Source organism: Pseudonaja textilis, chromosome 3 (assembly GCF_049901715.1).
Source record: "Pseudonaja textilis isolate UNSWEBS1 chromosome 3, rPseTex1.2, whole genome shotgun sequence".
NCBI classification, from domain to species: Eukaryota; Metazoa; Chordata; class Lepidosauria; order Squamata; family Elapidae; genus Pseudonaja; species Pseudonaja textilis.
This window is the reverse complement of record NC_141992.1, coordinates 102,936,599-102,962,704: the sequence shown is the minus strand read 5'-3', so window position 1 is coordinate 102,962,704 and position 26,106 is coordinate 102,936,599. Positions and strand designations below refer to the sequence as shown.

The window sequence follows — 26,106 nt, the reverse complement described above, 5'->3', positions numbered from 1 at the left end:
TTGACTTGCAAAGGAAAAACAATTCTGAAACTATAATTTCAAATATTCCTTCCCTCCCACCCCAAAAAATTTTTCCAAATGAGAAATGAATTTTAGAAAATTCAAATATATGAAATATTCATGTGATTATTTTTTTTGTGTGCTGTGTCTTCCTGGTGAAAAAGTAGACCTCTTTCCATTTTTTCCTCCATATGACTTATGCAATGAATCCAATGTTTATTCATAACCTCAAATTCCTCAAGATGTAAAGTAGGAGCTATGCATCGAGTACAGGTTGTCAATGGGATTGCCCACTGTTGATTGTAAGGGCCCAGGTTCTGTAGTTGCTAAGAAACAGTTGCTCTGGTTGCTGAAGGAGGTGTCATCACTATCCATCTCACAGAAAATGGGTTCAGAACCTTCACAATAGAAAAAAAAGTAGCATCCTTTGAAGAGACAGGTCATATTTGGAGCCACAAAAATGAGTCAAAACTATTCAATGCAACTGTACCCTAATACAATTTGTATATATTTAAATAATAAATAGAAACGTTGACAACCATTTCTGAATGTCATGGCTGCTAGATGTGAAACTGTAAGATTCCAGTTGATTACTAAATGGTGGCAAACATATTTAAAACCCTAGTTTGATGCTGATATCTTAGTGGTAATCTGGAGTTTTGTAATCTAGTTCTATTGGGGAGATAAGATACTAGAACTGGCCTAGATACATATTATAGGCTGGAAATGTCTAATCAAATTTCCAGAAAATTGATAAGATGAACTCACCAGTTTGGTGTAGTGGCTAAGGTCCTGGGTTAGAAACCAAGATGTGTTGCTCAAATTTATCACTATTATCTTACTTTAAGCCAACATAGTAAAATTTATATTCTAAAAGGTGCAGTATAAACCAGATGTGTGCAACTCATAGCCCAAGTGCTGTATGAGGATCTGGACAGCTAGTAATGCAGCCCCACAAGATCATAAAAATATTAAAAAAATAAAGGTTCATTATTCATATACATTTACTATATTATATATTCTATTTGACCCAAGATAATTCCTCTTCACTTATTGAGGCCTAGGCAATTCAAAAGGTTGAACAACCATGGTATAAACTATTATAATATCAAAAGAATCATCACAAATAGGAATGGTTAGCTGCCTCTGAAAAAAAAAAAAAACCAAGAAAAAGAAACCTAAGCAAGCCAGGAGCTGGATAGTACTCAGAGACCATCTGGAAATAGTTGTAAGGTAACCTAGGAAGACAAAAAATGAGGGATCCTTGGTGCTCTCTTGAGCTTGCTTGTTTTCTTGCATACATTTCATTACCCAAACTAGGTAACATCTTCAGTAATGAAACTTCTGCACCCATCCTTTCAACCCTGGGCTATAAATATTCTCCTTTATTGGAAGCCAAAAAAATGTAGAAAAATGCAAGGGCAAACTTGTAAAATATTGTTGTCAAGAAAACTACATGAAGAGTCCATATACTGTAGTCACCTGGAATTAAGCTCAAACTGAGGGCGTCTTTATCAGTATCATATCACTTTAAACCTGGCTGCTCAAACTTAGCATAAATGTAGTCTTAAAGACTACATTAAGTCTTACATTAAAGTCATAGTTGTTAACCTTGGAGAAAATGAATTTTGAAGAATTTAAGGTTAAATTCCTAGGAGCGCTTCTCCACAGATACTTCATGACATCCCAACTTGAAACTGTTAAAGAGTTTTGCTTAATTGAGGTGATACATTGCATCTACTTACACAGAAGAGAATATAGGTGTTATCTGAGCCTTTTCAGTCCTTACCATAAGGGTGCATGTGGTCCCCTGGCATCTGTGGGGGAGTAAGTCCTTGCTGGAAGGAATCTGAGTTGTAGACACTATGATCAATAACCAACATTTGTTGTGAGGCTGGTTGCAAGGTTGTGTATGAATTCATGATTCCTTCAAAATTAGTGCTGTTGCCATTGCTTGTCTGAGCTGGAAGACAAGGAAAAATGAAAAGTTTTTAATTTTTAGCTCACCTTTAATTTTGATCAACATGAGGTGGTGTACATACTTAATATTCGCATTTCCTATACTCCACACAACAATAATACTATGAGGTAATCTGGCCTGAGAGAAAATGACTGACTGAAAGTCATCCAGCCAGCTTTCATACTCAAGGAAAAACTAGAATTTACATCTTGGTTTCTAGCCCAGCACCTTAGCCACTACACCAAACTGGTTTCATGCGTATAAGTTCATTTTATCAATTTTCTGGAAATTTGATCATGAGATCTTTCCCAACCTATAGGAGGTATCTAGGTCAGTTCTGATATCTTATCTATACCCTCAGATCTGGATTACAAAACTTCAGGTGGCCACTAAATATCAGCAACAAAGAGTTTTAAATATGTTTTGCTACTATTTAGTGAAATTTTAAAGAGTTTTAAATATGTTTTATTACTATTTAGTGAAATTTTGCAGCTCCCATCTAGTCATGATATTCAGAAATGAATGACAACTTTTCTGTCTTCCATATGCTGAAGATTAGGGTAGTCATATTTCCTAATTCCTAATAATGACTTCTTAGATAGATTATTACAGAACTTAAAAATTGAGGTGAATGCCATGAAATATTATGGTCCTCAGATAATCTAACAACCTCTCCAATTCAAGAGGTTAGTTTTATAAGAATAACAATGACAGAAATGGTTCACAAAAACTGAATCTTGGGTGAATACAATCAAGTTAACAGCAAGATATTGGAAAAGAAATAAAATATTGTTTATATCATCTTTCTATGAATTTCAACAAAGGGGAAAATATCCTGCTACCCACCTCCCGTCATCTTCTAATGCAATAATAGTATATGTCTGTATGTTCAAATCAGTGTTAGCTCCTGGCGACTGCCTGGACAAGATCCCACAGTTCTTTTGACAAGGTCTGATTCAATAAAGAAGCAGTAAAAGCTGCTGCCTGGTAATTTGAGTATACCGTAGCTTCCAAAGGTCCCATCTCTACAACCAGATTCTTGTGAATCCATATCCCTCTGCAACAGACTTGGGCATTGTATAGCCCATGGGCCACATCTGGCTATCCTGTCCAGGCAGCATTGAAATATTGGCATGGGACAGAGCATCATTAGCTGGGGAGGGGGCAGCACCAGTGGGGGTCAGGTATAGTAGCAGTGGCCCTCCATAACACTGCCAACTTCTCATGTGGCCTTTTGGGTAGATTAATTGCCCACCCCGATTTTATAAAGTACTGAATCTTCTTTTGTCCCTAAATTTTGTCTTCCTCTCATCAGCCCCTGTCCTCCATCAGTATTCACATTGGAAATGTGGGCATTTCCATAAAATTTTAAAATAATCTTTATTGAACTCACGAAACTTTAAATCCTAATCTGTCATTGTGAGGAAAAATAGGCGGAGGGATTACTATATATACAACCTTGAGCTCCTGAAGTAAAAATAAACATATCTACAAGTACAGGTATGTCACTCACTCAATCTGAGAAAATAGATGAACTCTTTGCTAATAAGATGGATTGGAAAAGAGCTGATATGGTACCAATCTATAAAAAGGGGAAAAATGGATCCAGAAAATTATAGGACAATCGGTGTGACACCAATACCTGGGAAAATTCTGGAAAAAAAATATCAAATGGTGAATTAGTGAGCATCTAAAAGCAAACAAGGTGATTATGAGAAACCAACATGGGTTTGGTAAAACCAGATCGTGCCAGACAAAACTTATTGAACCGTGGTGGCACAATGGTTAAATGCAGTACTGCAGGTTACTTCTACTGATTACCGGCTGCCAGCAGTTGGCAGTTCAAGTCATACCAGCTCAAGGTTGACTCAACCTTCCATCTTTCTGAGGTTGGTAAAATGAGGACCCAGATTGTTGGGGGCAATATGCTGACTCTGTAAATTGCTTAGAGAGCACTGTGCAGCAGTATATAAGTCAAGTGCTATTGCCCTTTTTTTTATAAAGTAACTAAATTAATGAATCAGCAAAATGCTATGGGCATAATATATTTGGACTTCAGCAAGGTATTTGACAAAGTAGATCACAACCTATTTCTTGGCAAGATACAATAATGTGGGACAATACAACCATGAGAAGGATTCACATTTGGCTGATCAACCATACTCAGCAGGTAGTCCTCAGTGGAACTACATCAACATGGAGGGAAGCATTCAACAGGATACCTTGAGGTTTGGTTTTAGGTCCAGTACACTTCAACCTCTTCATAATGATCTAGATGAGGAGATAGAAGGGGAACTTATCAAATTTGCAGGTGACATCAAGGGGAGAATTGCTAACACTTTGGAAAATAGGTTCAAGATCCAGTGGGAAAAGTAAGGTCCTGCACCAAGGCAGGAAAAACCAAATGTATGGGTACAGAAACAGTGGTACCTGGCTCAACAGTAGTAAATGTGAAAGAGATCTAGGTGTCCTACTGAACCACCACTTAAGTATGAGACAGCAATGTGCTGCACCTGCCAAAAAAGCCAATGCAGTCCTAGGCTGCATCAACTTGACTGCGATTTCTGTATTCTATATACTTGTCTATGACCAAATAAAGACTTGATGATGATGACAAGAAGTGATAGTACTGCTTTACATCACACTGTTGAGACAAAACTTGGAATATTTCATCCAGTTCTGGTCAACATGATACAAAAAAATTAAACAGAATCACTATATGAAAATACTGGTCTGGTTATCCACAATGGAAGCACTAATATACCCTAACATGTTAGATCTGGATAAAATAGTAAGATATAAAGATATATTAAATGAACAAGGGAAATTAAAAACAAAACAGGAACTTAAAAATCAGGGAATTGACATGGACTGGTGGCTTTACATGCAAATACAGACGAGATATAAGAAGGATACAGATAAATATGGCTTCTATAGTGAACCACGAGAATTGGATAAGATATTGCAGGGGATGGATGAAAAACTGATAAAGAAGCTCTACAACCACCTACTGAGTTCCAAAATGGAAGAATCAGTAAAGGAAACTATGATAACATGGGCAAAAAACTTTGGGTATACTATAGAACTAGATAATTGGCAAAAACTGTGGGAAAGAAATTATAGATTAACAATGTCAGCATCATATAAAGAAAATAGGTATAAAATGTTCTATAGATGGCATCTACCATCAGCAAGACTGGCAAAAATGTTTCCAAACATGTCACCAGAGTATTGGAAATGCAAACAGGCACGGGGATCTTATTATCACATGTGGTGGACCTGTCCATTGGCAAAAAAATATTGGGCAAAGATTAAAAAGTGGTTAGAGGAGATGGTAACACAACAAATAGACCTAAAACCAGAACTGTTTTTATTAGGCATACTAATGGGGAAATACTGTACAATAAAAGAATCCAATATTTAATGTTACAATAACAGCAGCTAGAATTATATATGCACAAAACTGGAAAAATGGAAGTATTACCCACAGAGGAAATGGTAATAAAGAAAATATTAGAATGTGCCAAAATGGACAGGTTAACAATGGAAATTAAAGACAAAGGAGAAACAGAATATATGGGACCTATGGTACAGTTGGCTAGACAATAGATGCAAAGGTTAGAAAATGGATGATGAAAGAGGATCAACAAGTTAGAAACAAATAAAACTGCGGTTGAAAGTGAAAGTGAAAGCTTTTTTTTCCTCACTCTCCTTCCCTACGGAGATAGCAGATGGAAATCGGAAATACCCGCTTTGGCAGCAGAAGGTAACTAATTTTGAAAATTAAAGCCAAGGGGACATTAGATTTCTAAACACTGACATTTAAAAATTAAAATCTTTTTGCTAACAGTGGGAAGGAAGAGAGGTAAATGATTTATAACAAGATTTGCTGAAGGAGACTGCTTATAAGATCAGAGATTAATTTGCAATAAGACTTCAAAAAAATATTTTGGAATTGTGTAATTGAACTCTACCCCAGGAAAAGAAAATATTAAAAGAAGAAAGTGCTAAATGAAAGAGTTTGTGTTGATTTTGATTGCTTGATGATTTTGGGATTTTTGCAAACTATCTTTTGAAAGACTAAAAACATTTGGATTGTTTAAAAATTTTTTTATAATGGTATCTGTTGAAGAATTGAAAATGGAATTTGAAAAGGAAGAGGAACAAGAAGGCAAGGGTTCTTTTGGATCTATTTTTCGCTTCTTAGAAATGGCGATTTCTACTTATCAGGAAATACAGCAACAAGAAAGTTGGGATGAAGAAGAAGAAGCCATCTTTAATGGACACAACTTTAATTGAGGAAAAAAGGGAAAAAAGGGAAAGAAAATGGAGAATTCAAGTTCTAAAAAAACAACCAAGAAAGGGAAAAATAAGGTGAAAAATCGATATAATGTCAGAAAGCAACAGAAAAGATGAATACAACAGAGAGGGGAGACTAAGAGGGTGGAGATTGAGAGATGGGGGGTAAAAAGGCTAGATTTCACAAGAAAGGAAGGGAAAAAGTAAAGAGAAATTATAAAGGCTTAAAACAAGATGTTAAAAAACAGGTTTTTTTCAGAGACAAAGGGTAAAATATAATTTAAAAAGAGATTCTGCAAAAGTACATAAGATTGTATTGTAGTATTTGTATTTGAATAGAGTCAGAAAATTGGAATAATATATGTGTTAATAGAACACTGCAGGGAATGCGTAAACTGTCTAAGATTTAATAATAGAGTTTAATTAATTAATTTGTTATGGAACATTGTTTTTACCATACTATAAATTCATTATGTTTTTTAATTCTAAAATGTCATTTAGAATGTACTAAGCAGAGTCAGAATGGAAATTATGTATTATTTTAAGTGTTAAATTTGGGGGAAAGATAGAAAGGCATCATACTTCAACCAGTGATTACAGGGAAAATTTTGTATCAAAGAGAAAAGATAAATAGATAATTGAAAAAAAAACAGACAAAAGATACAAGTATAATGATTTAAATTGAGATGAAATAAATAAAATAGAATTAAGAGAGTGAAAAGAGGGGAGAAGACATAGAAAATATAGAATGTTATATAAGATAAGGTGAGCATGAATTTGATTTATGTCTGTACAAAAAGATGCAACCCGGGGTTAAGCCGCTTTCTAAAAACATGTTTTCATGTTATGTGTCTTGTTTGTTTATGTTTGTTTATTGAGAATTAACAATGTTGGATAAGAACATATGAAATAGTAATAATATAAAATATAGTAATATGAAATAGATGAAAGTATAAGTTTAATGAATACAATTGAATAGAAGTAAAGGAAGGAACAGTGAGAAGTTGGAAAAAGAATAATAAGATATGAAGTTGAATACATAAGATGCATATTAAATTGTGTTTGTATGGAAATGTGATAATTTGGAATTATGTTGTACTTAAACAAGATGTTCTATTTGTTTTTTAAGCAGTTCTTAGAAAAGATGTTCTTACGTTTTATGTTTTGTTTGCTTGTGTATTGTTTTTGAAAATTAATAAAATTTGTTTTTAAAAAAAACAAGTTAGAAACAAATACAGGTAAAAAGCTATATAAATGGATACATATTGTAAGCAATATTGGTACTAGATTGTACATAATTGCAAATCAAAATATATAGAGTGATAAATGTATAGAGAAGTATGTTATAACCATGGATACAACAGATATAAGTATGTTGTATAATATCAAGTTTTTATTTTTTTTCCTATGGACTATATGAAAAAGAGAAAAATGGTTGTAACTAGGATGTATAACATCATGTATATTTTCAAAGAATATTTTGCAACCAGCATATCGTTGTTGCAAGATTGAAATTGCGATGTAAAATGAAGGAAAATCACAATAATTTTTTTTTTAAAAAAAGATGTTGAGACCCTCAAAAGTGTGCAGAGAAGAGCAACAACAACGATAAAGGGTCTGGAGGTCTGGAGGCTAAATCATATGACAAATGATTGAGGGAGCTGAGTATATCTGGTCTATCCAAGAGATAACTAGGAGGACTTGATAATTACTTGAGGGGTGTCACAAAGAAAAGAGGATTGATTTATTTGTTAAGGCACCTGAGGGCAGAACAAGAAGTAATGGGTACAGACTTGATAAAGAGAAATCCAACCTAGAAGTAAGCAGAAATTTTCTGACAGCGAGAATAATTAATCAATAGAATAGCTTGTCACCTGGGGTTGGAGGTGATCTGTTACTGGAGGTTTCAAAAATAGACTGGAAAACCATTTGACTGGGATGATATAAGGCTCCTACCTTGAGCAGGGATTGGGCTAGAAGACCTCCACTGTCCCTTCCAGCCCTATGATTCTATGAATGCTAGAACACTCATTATGATTTACAACTGGTCCTCATACTTACTATCATCACAGCATCCCCACAGCATCAAAATTTGGGCACCTGGCAATCAAAATGCATGTATGACAATTGCAGTATCCCAGGGTCAGGTCATTACCATTTATGACCTTCCCAGTTGGCTTCTGAGAAGCAAAGTCAATGGAGGAAGCCAGGTTTGCTTAATGACTAAGCTTAACAACTGCAGTGATTCGCTTAACCATCATAACAAAAAAGATCACTTAATACTTAATTATGGAAACTTGGGGGGGATGAAACCCACAAATGAAACATACAGCTAGAGGGATTTAAATTATTTAAAAGAAATAGGCCAAATAAAAGAGGAAGTGGAGTTGCACTATATATAATAACTACATCTCTACAGAAATAGAACATAACAATGTTGAAAATTATCTTGAATGCATTTGGGTCAATATTAAAGGGGGGGAAATGACATTGCCATAGGTCTATACTATAAGCCACCCAACCAAACAGAGGAAATAGCTGAACTTTTTGCTAGTCAGTTAACTAAGGTATGTAGGAAGCACAATAGTAATGGGGGATTTCAACTACCCTGACATCAACTGGGAGACAAACTTGCACCAAGTGGAAGATCCAACAGGTTGCTAACAAACCTAGCAGACAACTTTGTTTCCCCCCAAATAGAGAAGGGAACAAAGGGATCAGCCATATTGGACTTAATTCTCACTAGCAGAGGTGAAATGATAGAAGGTGTTGAAGCCACAAGAACCCTGGGGGCAAGTGATCATACAATATTGGAATTCAACATTATACAAGCACAAGTAGTAGAACAAAGTCAAACTAGAGTCTTGGACTTTAAGAGAGCTAATTTCAATAAATTTACAGAGAGCTTGGGAAGGATTCCATTGATGAGAATCCTCAAGCGGAAAACAACGCAAAAAGCTTGGGAAATTTTGAAAACTGAGATTATAAAAGTCCAGTCTAGCACAATACCAACAAAGAAGAAAAATAACAGCTCTCAAAAGAAACAAGCATGGCTGCATAAAGAACTCTCTGAGAAATTCAAAGACAAAAAGGACAAATATAAAAAGTGGAAAGAGGGGCAAACAATTAAGGCATCATCAAATAGCCTGAAAAAAACATCAACAAATAGCCTGAGCCTGTAAAAATGAAGTGAGGAAAGCTAAGGCTCATAATGAACAAAAGCTTGTGACAAAAGTAAAAAATAACAAAAAAAGCTTCTTCCAACATGTTAAAAACAAGAAAAAAGTCAAGGAAACAATTGGTCCATTGCTGAGAGAAAGTGGTAGAAAGGTGACAAGCAACAGGGAGAAAGCAGAACCACTTAACTCATTTTTTGCATCTGTCTTTACATAAAGGGAAAAAACAGTCCACCCTATCAAAAACAGCACCACAAAAAACAGATTAAGAACACAAAAATAGGAAAGAAAATGGTAATTGAATACTGTCTATCCTAGACAAGTTCAAATCACCAATACCAGATGGAATACACCCCAAGGTTCTGAAGGAACTGGCAGACGAGATCTCAGAACCACTGAACTATATCTTTCAAAGATCATGGAGCACCAGAAAACTACCAGAGGACTGGAAAAGAGCTGATGTAATTCCCATCTTCAAAAAAAGAAAAAATTAGATCCAGGATACTACAGATCTATCAGCTTGACCTCAATACCTGGGAAGATTTTAGAAAAGATAATCAAGCAACAAATCAGTGAACACCTTGGAAGCAAACAAAATCATAACAAAAGCCAACATGGGTTTGTCAAAAACTGATAATGCCAGACAAATCTTATTGCATTCTTTGACAAAGTGACAAAATTAATGGACCAGAGGAATGCTTTGAATATGATTTACTTGGACTTCAGTAAGGCATTTGATAAAGTAGACCATAACCTACTACTAGATAAAGTAGAAAAATGTGGGTTAGACAGTATCACCACCAGATGGATTTGTAACTGGCTAACCAACTACACTCAATGTGTAGTCCTCAATGGAACTGCATCAACATGGAGGGAACTATGCAGTGGAGTACCCCAAGACTCTGTTTTAGGCCCAGTACTCTTCAACATCTACATCAATGACTTGGACAAGGGGATAGATAGGGAACTCATCAAATTTGCAGACGACACCAAGCTGGCAGGAATAGCCAACATTCCAGAAGATAGGCTTAAGATACAGAAGGATCTTGACAGACTTGAACATTGGGCACTATCTAACAAAATGAAATTCAGTGGTGAAAAAATAAGGTTCTACATTTAGGGAAGAAAAATCAAATACACAGGTATGTGGTACAGTATATGTGGTATCTTGCTCAACAGTACTAACTGTGAGAGGGAACTCGGAGTCCTAGTGGATATCCATTTAACTATGAGCTAGCAGTGTGCAGCAGCTGCCAAAAAAGCCAACACAGTTCTAGGCTGCATAAACAGAGGGATAGAATCAAGATCACTTGAAGTGTTAATATCACTTTATAATGCCTTGGTAAGGCCACACTTGGAATACTGCATTCACTTTCGGTTGACACAATGTAAAAAAAATATTGAAACTCTAGAAAGAGTGTGGAGAAGAGCAACAAAGATGATTAGGGGACTGGAAGCTAAAACATATGAAGAACAGTTGCAGGAACTGGGTATGTCTAGTCTAATGAAAAGAAGGACTAGGGGAGACATGATAGCAGTGTTCCAGTATCTCAGGGGCTGCCACAAAGAAGAGGGAGCCAAGCTATTCTCCAAAGCACCTGAGGGCAGGACAAGAAACAATGGGTGGAAACTAATCAAGGAGAGAAGCAACTTAGAACTAAGGAGACATTTCATGTCAGAACAATTAATCAATGGAACAACTTGCCTCCAGAAGTTGTGGATGCTCCAACACTGGAAGTTTTTAAAAAGATGTTGGATAACCATTTGTCTGAAGCGGTGTAGAGTTTCCTGCCAGGGCAGGGGTAGAAGACCTCCAAGGTCTCTTCCAACTCTGTTATTCTATTTCTATTTCTAATACCTACTTTCCTAAGCAGCAGAAATTCTGGTTCCAACTGTAAGTCAAATATATGAATAAATATTTTGCCAACAGAAGACAGAAAACTGTATATGTATCTGTGTGTATATGAAAGGGAAAACAAGAAGAGTATGGAGATAAATGCTTAAAGGGTGTGCATATTTCTGGGCATGTATTTTCAGGTTTATGTATTCACAATAGCAAAATCTTCTCCCTTCAGGCTAGAGCTGTCCTACCTGGTTGTTTGTGGCTCCAGTACAATTGCCTGGAACTCATTCAGGCTTTGGCTGAAATAGATTAATCAAGCACTGTAATAAAATATATACAAAACCTGAATTTGTAAGGAGAAACAGTTGAAATATATTTTCCGTTCTTGATTAATAACCACTGTAATTTAACTGTAAAGAATTTACATCTTATTTTCACAATGGTAGCAGGTGGTGCATTTTCAAGAGAGAGTTCCCATGTCAAAAGAAAATTAGAGAACAAATCTTACTTGCACTGAATCTTTGTGTGTTTTGCTGATCTTGCTGTTGCTGTTGTTGTCGCCTTGCTAATTTTTTCATCTGTGAGTAAAGTGGGAAGAAAATTCAGAACAACATAATAACTCTCCTTGATTATCTTGAATGGTAGAATAATGTCAGAGAAAATTGATGGATGAGTAAACCATCCATCAATTGGATGATTGCTGGTGATGCTACTACAGTATTCTGATATCCTTCATCTGTTGAATTTTGTGAAGGATACACTGGGGGAAGCTCACAAGCTTCCTACATTTATAAAATGATGAGACATCCCTGCCTCATGTTTATTCAATCAGCTTTACCTTTCTACATAGAGATAGCTCTTGCTTACTACTTGTTCAGCAACTTTTCAAAGTTACGACAGCACTTCAATGAATGAGGGGTACTTACAACAAATCCTCAAGGTTCTGACTGCTGCAGCACCCATGTGATCATAATTGGGCTGCTTGGCAAAAAGCTTGAACTTATCTTGGTTACAGCATCCTATGGTCGTATGGTCACCATCTATGCCAGTTTCCCATAACGAAGTCAGTTGGGAAGCTGGCAGGGAAAATCACAAGTTGCTCTGTGCGTCCTACCTCCTACCTTCCAGAGCACCACATCACACATTCTTTTTCTGGGCTTCCCTGAACTCACACACATCCCCTCCCCCAACTCACATGTGGCCCCTGCTGGGCTCTTTACCTAGACCCCTGGGACTTCCCAATTGTGGTTACAATGGCAACTGAGGCTACCTGAATTGACCTTTCTAAGTGATACAGTCACATGACACCACAATTTATGACTGCATCCCAATTGTTGTTGTAATCTGAGTACTACCTGTAGCTCTGGTACTGCCTACAGCTGCTGTTCATTTTTTCTACTCATCCAGATCCCCTCTCTTTATATTAATTTAGTACAAAAGAAATAATTGCAGTTGGACTGAATAAACACGTGTGTGTGTGTGTGTGTGTGTGTGTGTGTGTTATTCAGCTTTGTTTGGGTGTTTTTGCACGTCATTATAGTTGTGCTTTTAAAGTTGTAGCAACGTTTCAGCAGAATCTCATCTGCCATCATCAGGCTTCTGTATTGTGTTCGTCTGACAAAAATGTTGCTACAACTTTAAAAGAACAAATATAATGACATGGGAAAATATCTGAACAAAGCTAAATACCATACATACATACATACATACATACATACATACATACATACATATTCCTGGTACTGTCTTAGGTAATTTCCTATATTGAAGAACATAGGAAACAAACATTTACACACCCAATTTATTTTCTGTAGTAATACCTGTCTTATACATTTTCAAAAGTTAATTTCAAAATCATACTGAAAGTTTTAACTTTTTATATACCAGGTTCATAAGCTATTTTTATTTACAAACGCACCAGTTTAAATTTTTTTAGCTGGAGTCTCCTCTATGTTATACATTGCTTTTTTAGATGACAGAAAGAAAAACTAAATGAATAACACCCTTCTTCCTCAAAATTCTTAAAAGGAATGCCAGTCTGGTCTAATGGTGAAGGTACCAGGTCAGAAACTGGATGACCGTCACTTCTTGTCCTGTTTTAGTTATGGAAATCAACTAGTAACTTTGGGCCAACCATTTTCTCTAAGCCCAACTCACCTCACAAGATGAGGTTGTGGAGAAAATAGCAGGAAAGAGAAATATTACCTATGTTCACTACCTTAAGTTATTCACAAAAACAATAAAAGGCAGGATTTTTTTAAAAATGTTTTTCATTCATCAAACTTTCCTGGCTCCTACACTACTACTTTTTAAACTCTAGAGGTTTCATAGCTATGAACACATCTGGGATTCAAATAATTTTCATATAAATTGCTGAAGAAATTTTGACAAGGGGAATGGTGAAAAGATCTACTTGCCCCTTCTATAAAGTTGAAGACGCCTTTTTCATAAAATCCTTCTGAAAAAAATTCTTATTTCTTAGTTCCAATTTCCATGTTGTATGTTGTTTGATCACCTTGCCACCAAATATTGGAAATCTAAAAGGGGGAATTTCCTCAGATAGGAAACACTACTCTGACACAAAAGAAACCAACCAAGAACTTATTAATATGAAATCTTTGAACCTACTGGCATAAAATTAGGAAAGAATTCATATGTCATCAAATTTTTCCAAGAAATAAACATTCCTTTAGTTAGGAAAAGCTTTGAAAAACTTGCACTGACTAGAAAGGTTTTATTTTTAAAAAAGAATCCTTAAAATTACAGCACTAGATATTCTTTTTTTAAAAGTAGAATTTCCCTAATACTCTTTTTAGAGCTGGAAAAATATTTTATTAAAATAATGACAAAAAAGATAGTTTTAAAAAATGAGCTTACTATAAAGGTGTTAGTAACTTTGTGTCATTGTTCTGAGAATGTTGGAAGTTAATGTTTTTCCTGTGCATATTAAGTATTCTGCGAGATATGAAGGCTGAATTGTCAGTTTGCATAATACATATTGGAACTCTAGTCCATTAACTCTTATTTCTGACTTTACTGAGGAAAGGGTATACACAACTGATGTAGATAGGAATCCTCTCCTAGCAAATGTCATAATAATTAATTATTAATGTAATTGTTACCTTAGCTCTTTGATTCTGGAACCAGACTTGTACAACTCGGACACTAAGACCTGTCTCAGCTGCTAATGTTTCTCTTACCTTTAGGAAATGCAAAACATGTAATTATATTCAGTATCATGAGACAAATGATCAGCAAAATGTAAAATATGTCTGTTTACATAACATTTTTAGCTTTCAACCTGTCCCAGTATTTCAAAATTTCCAGATACATTGCAAGTTCTCTCAAAATATGAGTGGCAAGAATGTTTTATAAATCTGTGCTCATTTTAAGTTAAAAAAATTAATTTAAAAGTTCCATAATGCCTTAACTTTTCTTTCTAAATGAGGTGTCTGACTACAGCAGTTCTATTTGATTGGTAACCCATTACTACAGCTCTCTGGCCATATAGGTGATTTTTAGGGGCTCTAAAAAATACACTGCTCAAAAAAATAAAGGGAACACTTAAAATAACACAATGTAACTCCAAGTCAATCACACTTCTGTGAAATCAAACTGTCCACTTAGGTAACAACACTGATTGACAATCAATTTCACATGCTGTTGTGCAAATGGAATAGACAACAGGTGGAAAACATAGGCAGTTAGCAAGACATCCCCAATAAAGGAGTGGTTCTACAGGTGGTGACTACAGACCACTTCTCAGTTCCTATGCTTTCTGGCTGATGGTTTGGTCACTTTTAAATGCTGGCGGTGCTTTCACTCTAGTGGTCGCATGAGACGGAGTCTACAACCCACACAAGTGGCTCAGGTAGTGCAGCTCATCCAGGATGGCACATCAATGCGAGCTGTGGAAAGAAGGTTTGCTGTGTCTGTCAGTGTAATGTCCAAAGCATGGAGGTGCTACCAGGAGACAGGCCAGTATATCAGGAGACATGGAGGAGGCCGTAGGAGGGCAACAACCCAGCATCAGGACCGCTACCTCCGCCTTTGTGCAAGGAAGGACAGGAGGAGCACTGCCAGAGCCCTGCAAAATGACCTCCAACGGGCCACAAATGTGCATGTGGCTACTCAAATGGTCAGAAACAGACTCCATGAGGGTGGTATGAGGGCCTGATGTCCACAGGTGGGGGTTGTGCTTACAGCCCAACACTGTGCAGGACGTTTGGCATTTGCCAGAGAACACCAAGATTAGCAAATTTGCCACTGGTGCCCTGTGCTCTTCACAGATGAAAGCAGGTTCACATTGAGCACAAGTGACAGATGTGACAGGGTCTGGAGACACCATGGAGAATGTTCTGCTGCCTGCAACATCCTCCAGCATGACTGGTTTGGCAGTGAGTCAGTAATGGTGTGGAGTGGCATTTTTTTTTTTTTTTAATAAACTTTATTAGTTTTACTTTTTAAAAAGTCAACGACAACACAGCTACAAAGTATATACAACAAAAAGACGAACAAGTCTTGGCATGGGCCAAGAGGGAAAGAGAGGAAAGCTTGAGAGAGGAAAGAGGGAAAGGGAAGGGAAGGGTGGGAGGGTGGGGGAAAGTGGGGATAACAGAAGTAGAGAAAACATTTATAATAAAACCATATTTTTGTGACTGTCTGTAAGGTCTTTTCTTCTTCCAGACTATCATCGGCAGTGCTTTTCTTTATCTCTGCCTCGGAGGCCTCGGCCTTAATTTTCTTAGAGGTGATCTATCTTTGATTAAGCCAAATGTACAAAGGATTCCAATTGCTATAATAGGTTGAAGATTCTTTATTTTTAATGCTTGTGTTAGTTTGTCCATTTCGCGCATTGTAAGATTTTCTGAATAACCATAAGATCAGTGGGGATAGAGGGTAGTTTCCAGCACTGGGCAAATGCCAGTCTGGCGCGGTTAAGATGTGGATTGTAATATACTTTGACTTTTTGGATATTTGTTTATCAAAAATTCCTAGAAGGAAGGACTCTGGTTTGTACTCAATTTGTTCCATGGTTATTTCCTCTAGCCAGTGCCTAATTTTTTGCCAATACTTCTGGGTTTCCTTGCATGACCACCACATGTGACTGGTTTGGCAGTGAGTCAGTAATGGTGTGGAGTGGCATTTTTTTAGGGGGCCGCACAGCCCTCCATGTGTTCGCCAGAGGTAGCCTGACTGCCATTAGGTACCAAGATGAGATCCTCAGACCCCTTGTGAGACCGTATGCTGATGCGGTTGGCCCTGGGTTCCTCCTAATGCATGACAATGCTAGACCTCATGTGGCTGGAGTGTGTCAGAAGTTCCTGCAAGACGAAGGCATTGATGCTATGGACTGGCCCACCCGTTCCCCAGACCTGAATCCAATTGAGCACATTGGAGACATCATGTCTCGCTCCAGCCACCAACACCACGTTGCACCCCAGACTGTCCAGGAGTTGCGGGATGCTTTAGTCCAGGTGTGGGAGGAGATCCCTCAGGAGACCATCCGCCACCTCATCAGGAGCATGCCCAGGCGTTGTAGGGAGGTTATACAGGCACGTGGAGGCCACACACATGACTCAGCCTCATTTTGACTTGTTTTAAGGACATTACATCAAAGTTTGCTCGGCCTGTAGTGTTTTTTTCCACTTTAATTTTGAGTGTAACTCCAAATCCAGACCTCCATTGGGTTGCTAAATTTGATTTCCATTGATAATTTTTGTGTGAGTTTGTTGTCAACTACATTCAACTATGTAATGAACGAAGTATTTAATAAGAATATTTCATTCATTCAGATCTAAGATGTCTTATTTTTGTGTTCCCTTTATTTTTTTTGAGCAGTGTATATATTATTGCCTGCAAAGTAACTGCCCTCTACACTCTAGAAAAACATACACGATGACAGATGGATCCCATTATGATTAGTGGATCAGCATCTGCCCGAAACAATAAGTTTTCCTGATTGTTTTTTTTCTAGAGAGTCATGGGCGAATGGGATTGAATGTCAGTGTTTGGCATGAGAGTACTTGAAGTTTTTAATGACTCTTAATATTTGTGATTTGTCTTGGAGTTTGGTTTTCTTCAAGTCAACATTGAAAGTTTTGGAACAGACAGGAGTGAGTGAGTCAATAGCCTTCTGGTAGTGAAGTGATTGACCCTAATTTCCCCCAGGAAAGATGAAGCCCAGTTCATTGTGGTGCTGGAAACTTACACAAAATTCTGCTACAGTTGACTAGAATAAGTCATGCTGGAAGGGAAGCAGAAACTCTTTATGATATTATGGTGAAGAGGTAAGGGTTCTGAATTGGTTGGGGGTAAAAATGTCAGACTTGTCTAAACATTGCAGTTCCCTGAGTATAGGCCTCTTAAATACACCTAATGGTTTCTGCCCACAGGTTCCATGCCGGACAACTTTTTCCATTTGCCTGCTTGCAGAGCTTCCCTGCTGGACTGCTCACGTGATTCATGACTAAGATCTTTGACTAGTTTGGTATTGCAGACTAAAGTATATGATTTACTGTAGTATTATTCCAGCAGCTGATACTGATGGAATTAGGGTCTAGAAAAGGTGTTAGAGATGTGTATGATAATAGTAAGAATGTATGGGCATTTTTTCTAAGAATCTGTCTTTCCTGTGTCTGGTGAACACAGAAGCAGTGTAGGAGCCTGCTATAACTGATGGTGGGATCAGGGTAACTGTGAGTTGTTGAGGATGTTTCAAGTTGTGTGGTCCCAGAAATTGGGAGGGAGGGAAGGGATGGGGGAGAGGTGACAGAGGGAATAGGGCAGACAGTTCCATCTAAGTGGTGATCAGCAGAGAGAGATATAAGAGGAGCTGGGAGTAGACTACACACGGGGAAAACAGAGTCAATATTTAATACTGATGTCATCTTCTAATTCCTAAAAGTGCTTTTTCAAAATAGCAACTGGACTGATTTTTCCTTCAGGAAGGAGAAGATGTTTCATTCTTCTTCTTCGAAGCTTTATCAGTTATGATGGTGGGGAGATAGAAGGATAGATTCTGACAGGGGTGTGCAGGGAGGTGGAAGTATTGTATTTCTTTGTAGTCATCTGGTCATTAGCATTCTCTCTGAGAACCATTGAGGCCATTTGAGAGTTTATTTATTTATTTAGCATATGGCACGTGTTAGCCAGGGATCACTGAGGTGGCTGGCCACCTCTGTGAAAGGAATTTTTCGAGTGGTGTTATCTTTACCTGAGGGACACTTGAATGCTGGTGTCCCTCCATCGTTTATTCACTCATGGGAATTGAACTGCTGATGCACAAAAGTAAGTTTAAGGCTCTGGTCACCACCACTTCGGCCTGCCTGCACCACCCCACTTTGCTGTGAGTGACATCAAGTTGGTCATGCCCACTCAGCCACATGACACCCCCCCCCCAGCCGTGCTCACACAGTCTTTAGGATGAACCGATTGTTAAATTAGTTGGAGCCCACACTGGGATCACCTGAATCAGAGTGATTTGATGGAAGGCCCAGTTAGAACCATTTGCTATAAGACAGCACATTAGGCAACAGAACTAACCTCAGCCCAGATCACATATGTGTTATGTTGGATCTCTGCCTAACCACTACCTATTTTAAATACAATTAAGGTTTCTACAGACAAAAACATGGCTGAACCATGATTCACCTGTGTTCCCATTGTGGCCAATCTCTACAAAGAAAAGGTAAAAAACCAAAGTCCTAAAATCCTTCACAGGATTTCCACTCACTCACTGGTATACTATATCAGTGTTATAGGTATATGGGCCATACTTAGGTCAACATAGGAAGTGGAAGCCTTCATAAAACATATCAACTCTGTGGACATATAATTAAGTTAAATTGGAAGATGTTAAGGAAAACAATCTTGTTTTCCTGGACTGTGCAATGCACATTAAAGAAAATAGAAGTGTTAATGTTGAAATTTACAGAAAATCTACAAACAGATCAGTATTTACATTTTGATTCTCACCACCCACAGGAGCACAAAATGGAAGTGATCTGAACCCTACACCATTGGGTTGAAAGTTTGCCTACCAGTTAGAGGGAAAAGAAAAAGAACTGAAACACATCAAGGAATCCTGACTGGACCTTCATCAAATCCAAAAAAAGAAGAAGAAGACCCAACAGGAACTCCTCCATTACAGACAAAGAAGAGAACAACAAACTAAGCAACATTGTCATTACGTATGTTGCAGGAATATCTGAAAAGCTCAGGAAGATTTTCAACCAAAACAACATACATGTACAGTTTAAACCCAAGAACACACTAAGGCAGAAACTCATTGACCCCAAGGAAAAAACACCCAGACACAAATTGAGCAATGTGATATATGCAATGCAATGCAGTGAGACATGTGCAGATCTGTTCATTGGTGAAACAAAACAACCACTTCACAAGTGCATGGCATAATATCAAGAAAAGATTCAGCAGTCCATCTGCGTTTGAAAGACAAAGGTCACTCTTTTGAGGACAACAAAGTCCACATTTTGGATAGAGAAGATCACTGCTTTGAAAAAGGGGTAAAAGAGTCCATCTATGTTAAAACTGAACAGCCCTCTCTCAACAGAGATGGAGGAATGCAACACCACCTATCTCTAGCGTACAATCCAGTTCTTTCAACAGTTCCAAGAATATTTCATAATCATTTGCACTCTGATTCAGGTGACCCTGAAGGCACAGATAAATAAACTCCAAGTGGCCTCAATGGCTCTCAGAGAGAGTACTAACGACCAGAGGACTGCAAAGAAATACAATCCTTCCATCTCCACACCATCCAGTCTCAACTGTCAGTATCTATCCTTTCATTTCCCCACCATTATAACTGATGAAGCTTCTTGGATGACAAGAAAAAAAATGTATTCTTCCTCCTCAAGGAAAAAACAATCTAGTTGTCTTTTTGAAAAAGCACCTTTGAGACAACTATGTTGCCAGGTCATTAGATCCACAGTGGTCCTGTTAAATGCCAGGTTTTCTGGTATGTCGGCTACTACCAGAAATATGTACCAATAATGATTTTTGGCCAATGACAAAGCCAGGAAGGTAGCTTCATTCTGGCAATTTAAAGTTGACCTAGACACAGAAGAAGAGACTCCTAAGGAGGTAGAGAGATTCTTTGAGACTGTCAGTAAGGCCACGTGTTTATTAGAGCCTTTCCCCTCCTGCTTAGTTAAGACCTCCCAGAAGGTGATGGATCCATCATTCTTGGAAGAGAGATGGTTTAATCTTCTTGAAGACAGTGGTGCATCCCCTCCTCAAGAAGCCATCATTGGATCTATTTTAATTTACTCTCCAATCTTTCTAGGTAATGTTGAGGAAAAGGCAGACAGGCTCCAGCTCCAGATGATTCTTAAAGAATTAGTTATTCTACTTTAATGACTTCTTATGGAGCCAAGACAGAAGCATTGTATTAGATTTAATTGCATGTTGCACAGAGTCTGCGCTGAATGGGGTAACCCTTATAAATTAAATTAGAAATATAAAGAAATATTGTCTTTGGATCACAATATGCATGTTATGAAAACATCAATCTCTATAAGTATCTTGGGATACAAAGACCTTAGTTAATAAAAACTGCCAACCATAATAGATCCTAGGATTCCAATGTCTTCTAATTATTAAAATGTACCTTCCTACATGGCTTAGAGGATACTTCAAATGATGCTTTAAATGCTCGGCGTTGCTGTGTGGTTAGGATTGTCCGGGGTCGCTTGGGCCGTTTATGATCCCTGATCTCCTCAGATGCTTTCCCAGTCTCTTCCATTTTGCAGAAGCTTGCTTCAACATCACTTTTACCTTATAAAATGAAAACAACCCATTGCAATAAAATTCACAAATAATTATAATTAAAATCTTTAGCTTGAAAATGTTGCACAAAAACTTTAATAAATGAACACAGATGTAATTTGGGAAGGTCCTTTCAATAAAGTGTTGTGCAGTACATTTCGTGTGTATATATTGGTATGCACCTGCCTCACATGATTGTTGTTATCAGGACAACAAGAGGAGGAAAGCGTATAAAGTATGTTTACCACCTTATAAATCACTTTGCATTATGACTGTTGTCTACATTCAGAGAATATAGTTTTAAACAAACACATGACACATTCAAATTTTAATTCCAACTTGCAATCTTAACTGAGTATATTGCATTGTACCATGTTAATATCACTTTAAGTCGATGTAGACAAAGTTTCCATGGAATCAAAACTACCATTGTAAAAATGACAGAATATATGAAAGCATTGACATAGCAATAGCACTTAGACATATCCTGCTTCACAGTATTTTCCAGCCCTCTCTAAGCAGTTTACAGGGTCAGCATATTGTCCCCAACAATCTGGGTCCTCATTTTTACTGACCTCAGAAGAATGGAAGGCTGAGTCAACCTTGAGCCTAGTGAGATTCGATCTGCTAAACTGCTGGCAGCCGGTAATCAACAAAAGTAGCCTGCAGTACTGCACTGTAACCACTGCACCACCACAGCTCATTAGATCATGAGATTATTGTTCTAATTTAAAAAATAGCTTTTTAAAATGTATTTTAGACATTTAATTTGTTTTGAATGCAAAACAAAGAACAACATGAGGCAACTGGAAGTAAAAGGAATTAGTGGTTTTTCCTCTTCCAATTCTTGATCTTGAAGAATTTACATGATAGCCCTGCCAGGAATAGCTGGATATATTGCATTTGGTAAATGAAGGTAAATGAGAATTTAAAATTAAGTTGCATATTAGGGTTAGTGGCTCTTCTAATTTGAATTTAGAATGTGGAAACTTTTTAAAAAATGAATTGCAATGAAATTCCTTTTAAAAACCCCAATGCAAGGCAGGGATAATTTTTTGAAGCAAGTGGCTATAGGTAGGAAGTTTATCCTGGCCTATTTGCATACAGCTATCTCATTTAGGGCCATTTACTTTTTTAAACTCTTACTCTTTTAAACTCTTACAAACTATTTGCAAGTTTGTAAATTTGTTTTGGGGCTTATCCTGGATATATAGCTGTTTTATATAATTACAATTGGTACAGTGGTAAGGATTCAAATTTTTTTACTACCGTGGGCGCGGCTTGGTGAGCGTGGCAGGGGAAGGATACTATAAAATCTCCAGTCAGAGGTGATATTTGCCAGTTCTCCGAACTACTCAAAATTTCCGCTACCGGTTCTCCAGAACTGGTCAGAACCTGCTGAATACCACCTCTGAATTGGTACCAGATTTTAAAGTAGATCAAATAAGCACTTATCCTCAGTATTCAAAAAAAAAGGGGGGGGGGTATTCCTGCTGTATTTTCTTTGTCTAAACTTGTTATCCTGCAGCTGTGCTGATTTGGAATTCCCACCACTCCCAAGAAGCCTAGAGGATTGTTGAGAGCTGGAAAATGGAAGATTGAGGAAGCTCAACTAAGAGAGCCAGACAGAGTGTAAAATATTTCCCACTTCTGACTGCATTTGAAACATGAAACAGAGAAAGTTCAAAATGACCGACTGGAAAAATGATGCTGAGAGAATCCTGTCCAAAGAAAGAAAAGTAGCTTCAACATCCCCAAGCCCCTGCTTTCCAAATCCCCCCAAATGATGGAAAGTGGATTCTGCTTTAACATAGGCAATGATTTTAATTAACTCTGTCTTTCAAACCCTCCACAGAAAGGGTAGGAATTAATTAATCTTTAAAACTCCTCCTTATGTCACATGGGAAAGGACAACAGGTGGTGTATATTGACCTCAAGACTCAATAGGGGAAAGCAATGAAATACTGGATTCATGAAAAAGATGAAAAAATTCTTTGGTTTGAGGGAATTAGGGGAAGGAGAGATGTTAGTGCACTTTTAATTGGAAAGAAGGCGCTTCTTTCACAGGTCTCTGTTTACTTAGTCTTGGCCACTGAGAGTCAGAGGAGGGAATCATTGAACAAGGGGCTTTACAGATTATGGACAACATATGGCTTCCAGTATTTTGTGCTTTATCTTCATTTTCTCTCAAAGATGGTCCTGAGTTTTCATTCTGCTACTTGATCCCTTGGGTTTCTAAATGGGATTGTAAAGAAAGATACTGACCAAGCAGGAATCTGCTGTCATATCATAGCCTGGGGAAACTGACTAAAAGTCCTGGAGAAGATCTGTTCTTGCTTGCAGATATGTGCGTTCCTACTTTGTTTTGAGTTATAGTCTACCTCTGCTGAAAAGCTAAATGTGTTTGCAACAGAGTGTGCAACAAATTAAGACAACCCTTGGAGATGCTGGGCTTCAAACAGGAATCTGGAAAACTCCAAGAGGCTTTGGGCTTTCCATTTAGAACCCTAGTGCTTTAGGATTTGTTAAATTATATGCAAACAGTTTCCAAAATCAAGTGGGGTATTTTTATGTAAAGAATACCAAATTGGCAAAGATGACAGACATTGAAACAAAGATACTGCACAAATTGAAACCAAAATTATATACAGTGGGTTGATCTTCCACAAGGATGAGGAAATTCCCAGTGAAATTGGGAATGATGGAGATCAATGGTTGTTTATATTATAATAATATTGTTTCTGATCACAAGCACAAAGATGAGAGACTGTCTACTCAATTATTGTGAAAACTTTTTTTTATTTGCATTGTTACTGCTGAAGTAGCATAATTAAATCTGGATGGATTTTATATAAAATGACAAAGTAATGGATAAGACAGTGGTATCATTAAGAAAATCTTTTACCTAATATGAAACAGCAATATTAATACAGGCCCTAAAGATCAATGCAGTGGTAAGATATTAAGAATGAACATCTTCATTCTAACAAGTAGGATGCAACTCTTGTTCAGAGTTGGCAAGAGATGGCTTGGTACAGTTGTATACAAGATTTTAAAGTAATTTTTACAAACCAGGCTACTAGCAACTGAAAGAGTCTCAGGCAGCACTGGGAAAAAGTCATTGTGCTTCTTCATTAAATGGTTTTTTTTTAATTTTTAAGCTATCCTATTATTTTATTTTGATAACCAGAAAACTACATATTTGCCAGAAGATGGCAGCATTTTGCTGATTCTGTTTTAGATGGGACTATTTTCAAATAATGCATTCCTCTTAAAACTGGCATTTCCAAAGTAAGCAATAAAATACAACTCATCTAAAAACGGAAATCCATATCTACACTTTTTTTTTTAAATGATTCTAGCTTTCCTGAAAAGCTTATGTTTAACTACAAGACCCAGTTTTTACTTTGCAGCTCCCCTTCACCTCTTAAGATCTTAAACCAGAGCCAGAACTCTAACATAGGGGTGAAGTAGGAAACTCAAAAGGATCACAGGCAGTAATAGGAGGTGAAGATGATGTGCGTGGCCAGCCTCTGGCATCAAGTCCAATAGCTAATAACATCTGAAGAGGAAAGCAGTTCTAAATCAGATTCATGGGATTGAAATATTTCACAAAAACATCTCAAGCATTTCCAAAGTTACTTGCAAATATGTCAACATGGAATTAATAGTGAGGTAATGGGGTGATATTTCCAGACTCAGAAGACTTTTTCTTCCTTCCTTCTGTGCAACATAGAAAATAATCAGTTACCCAGAGGAAAAAGGGCATAATTATTCAGATAAATACTCATCAACAAAGTACCTGATTAGTCCAAGAATCTAAAGAACAATTTATAAGACTAAACTTCCTTTTTCCTTTGGCTCATTGTTTTTTGCTCTTGAGGTTTGTGTCTATTTATAAGATTTATGCCCTGGAGACAAGCAAAGTTATAATCAGAAGCCAACACGAGTTTGTCAAAAATGGACCATGCCAAACAAATCTTATTATATTTTTTGACAAAGTAACTAAATTAGTGAACCAGAGAAATGCTGTGGACTTCACTAAGTCATTTGATAAAATAAACCATAAGCTACTACTTGGTAAGACAGAAAAATGTGGGTTAGATAGCATCACCACCAGATAGATTCATAACTGGCTGACCAACCGCACTTAATGTGTAGTACTTACACGAACTATATCTATATGGAAGGACTGATACAGTGGAGTACCTCAAGGTTCTGTCTTAGGCCCAGTATACTTCAACATTTTCATAAACAATTTAGATGAGGGGATAAAAGGGAAACTCATCAAATTGCAGACAACACTAAGCTAGGACGAGTAGCCAATACTCCAGATGATAGGCTCAAGATCCAGAAAGATTTCAACAGACTTGAACAATGCTCCTGACAAAATAAGTGGTTCTCCCTTACCAGAATCCGATGGGGCTGGACTTCCAATGCTGAGCCTTTCATGTTCCTTCTCATAGTCATTCCTGCACAGCAGTTGGCCATCCTTAAGGACAAATTCATCTCCCTTCTGAAGCTGTTTCTCACAGACACAACAGCAGAAGCAGCCTATATGGTACACACTTTTCTGAGCTCGCATAACAAACTCACTGGGTGTAATTGCTTCCAAACAGTTGTTGCACTTCACTGCAAAAATCCTGTCACAAAGAAAGTCAAAAACAGATAGGTCAGAACTGTTCCTAGATTATGTTGATCACTTAGGTAATCAGTTGGGATCCTGGGCTTGATGGCTTCCCATCTTCAAAAAAGGGAAAAAAACAGACCCAGGAAACTATAGACCAAGCAGCCTAACATCAATACCCAGGAAGATACTGGAAAAGATAATAAAAAAAAACAGATCTGCCAACCACTAGAAACAAATAAAGTAATAACTAGCAGTCAGCACTGGTTTGTTAAGAACAGATCATGCCAAACCAATCTTATTTCATTCTTCAACATAATGACTAAATTAGTAGACCAGGAAAATACTGTGGACATAATATATTTAGATTTCAGCAAGGCAATCGACAAATAGACCACAACCTACTTCT

At 37.3% G+C, this 26,106-nt stretch overlaps 1 protein-coding gene across 1 annotated transcript; it reads right to left on the bottom strand.

The window, feature by feature from the left end:
- LMX1A (LIM homeobox transcription factor 1 alpha) lies at positions 1-25,707 on the bottom strand. The gene is made up of 6 exons (XM_026703218.2): positions 25,481-25,707; positions 20,913-21,079; positions 14,401-14,478; positions 11,787-11,856; positions 1,790-1,963; positions 1-398 (listed from the first exon to the last, which is right to left on the bottom strand). Exons 1-6 carry the CDS (start codon positions 25,653-25,655, stop codon positions 238-240), a joined length of 825 nt encoding a protein of 274 aa, XP_026559003.2. The 5' UTR covers positions 25,656-25,707; the 3' UTR covers positions 1-237.
- Between the last annotated feature and the right edge of the window lie 399 nt (positions 25,708-26,106).

Bases quoted from the DNA above. Each gene is read 5' to 3' on its own strand.
- LMX1A (XM_026703218.2), bottom strand. From the start codon at position 25,655: ATGCGAGCTCAGAAAAGTGTGTACCATATAGGCTGCTTCTGCTGTTGT. The intron at 21,080-25,480 runs GTAAGGGAGAAC...TCATTTTATAAG, and splicing joins TCCAGCCCCATCGGATTCTG to GTAAAAGTGATGTTGAAGCA. The intron at 1,964-11,786 runs GTAAGATTTGTT...CTTGTCTTCCAG, and splicing joins CACACAAAGATTCAGTGCAA to CTCAGACAAGCAATGGCAAC.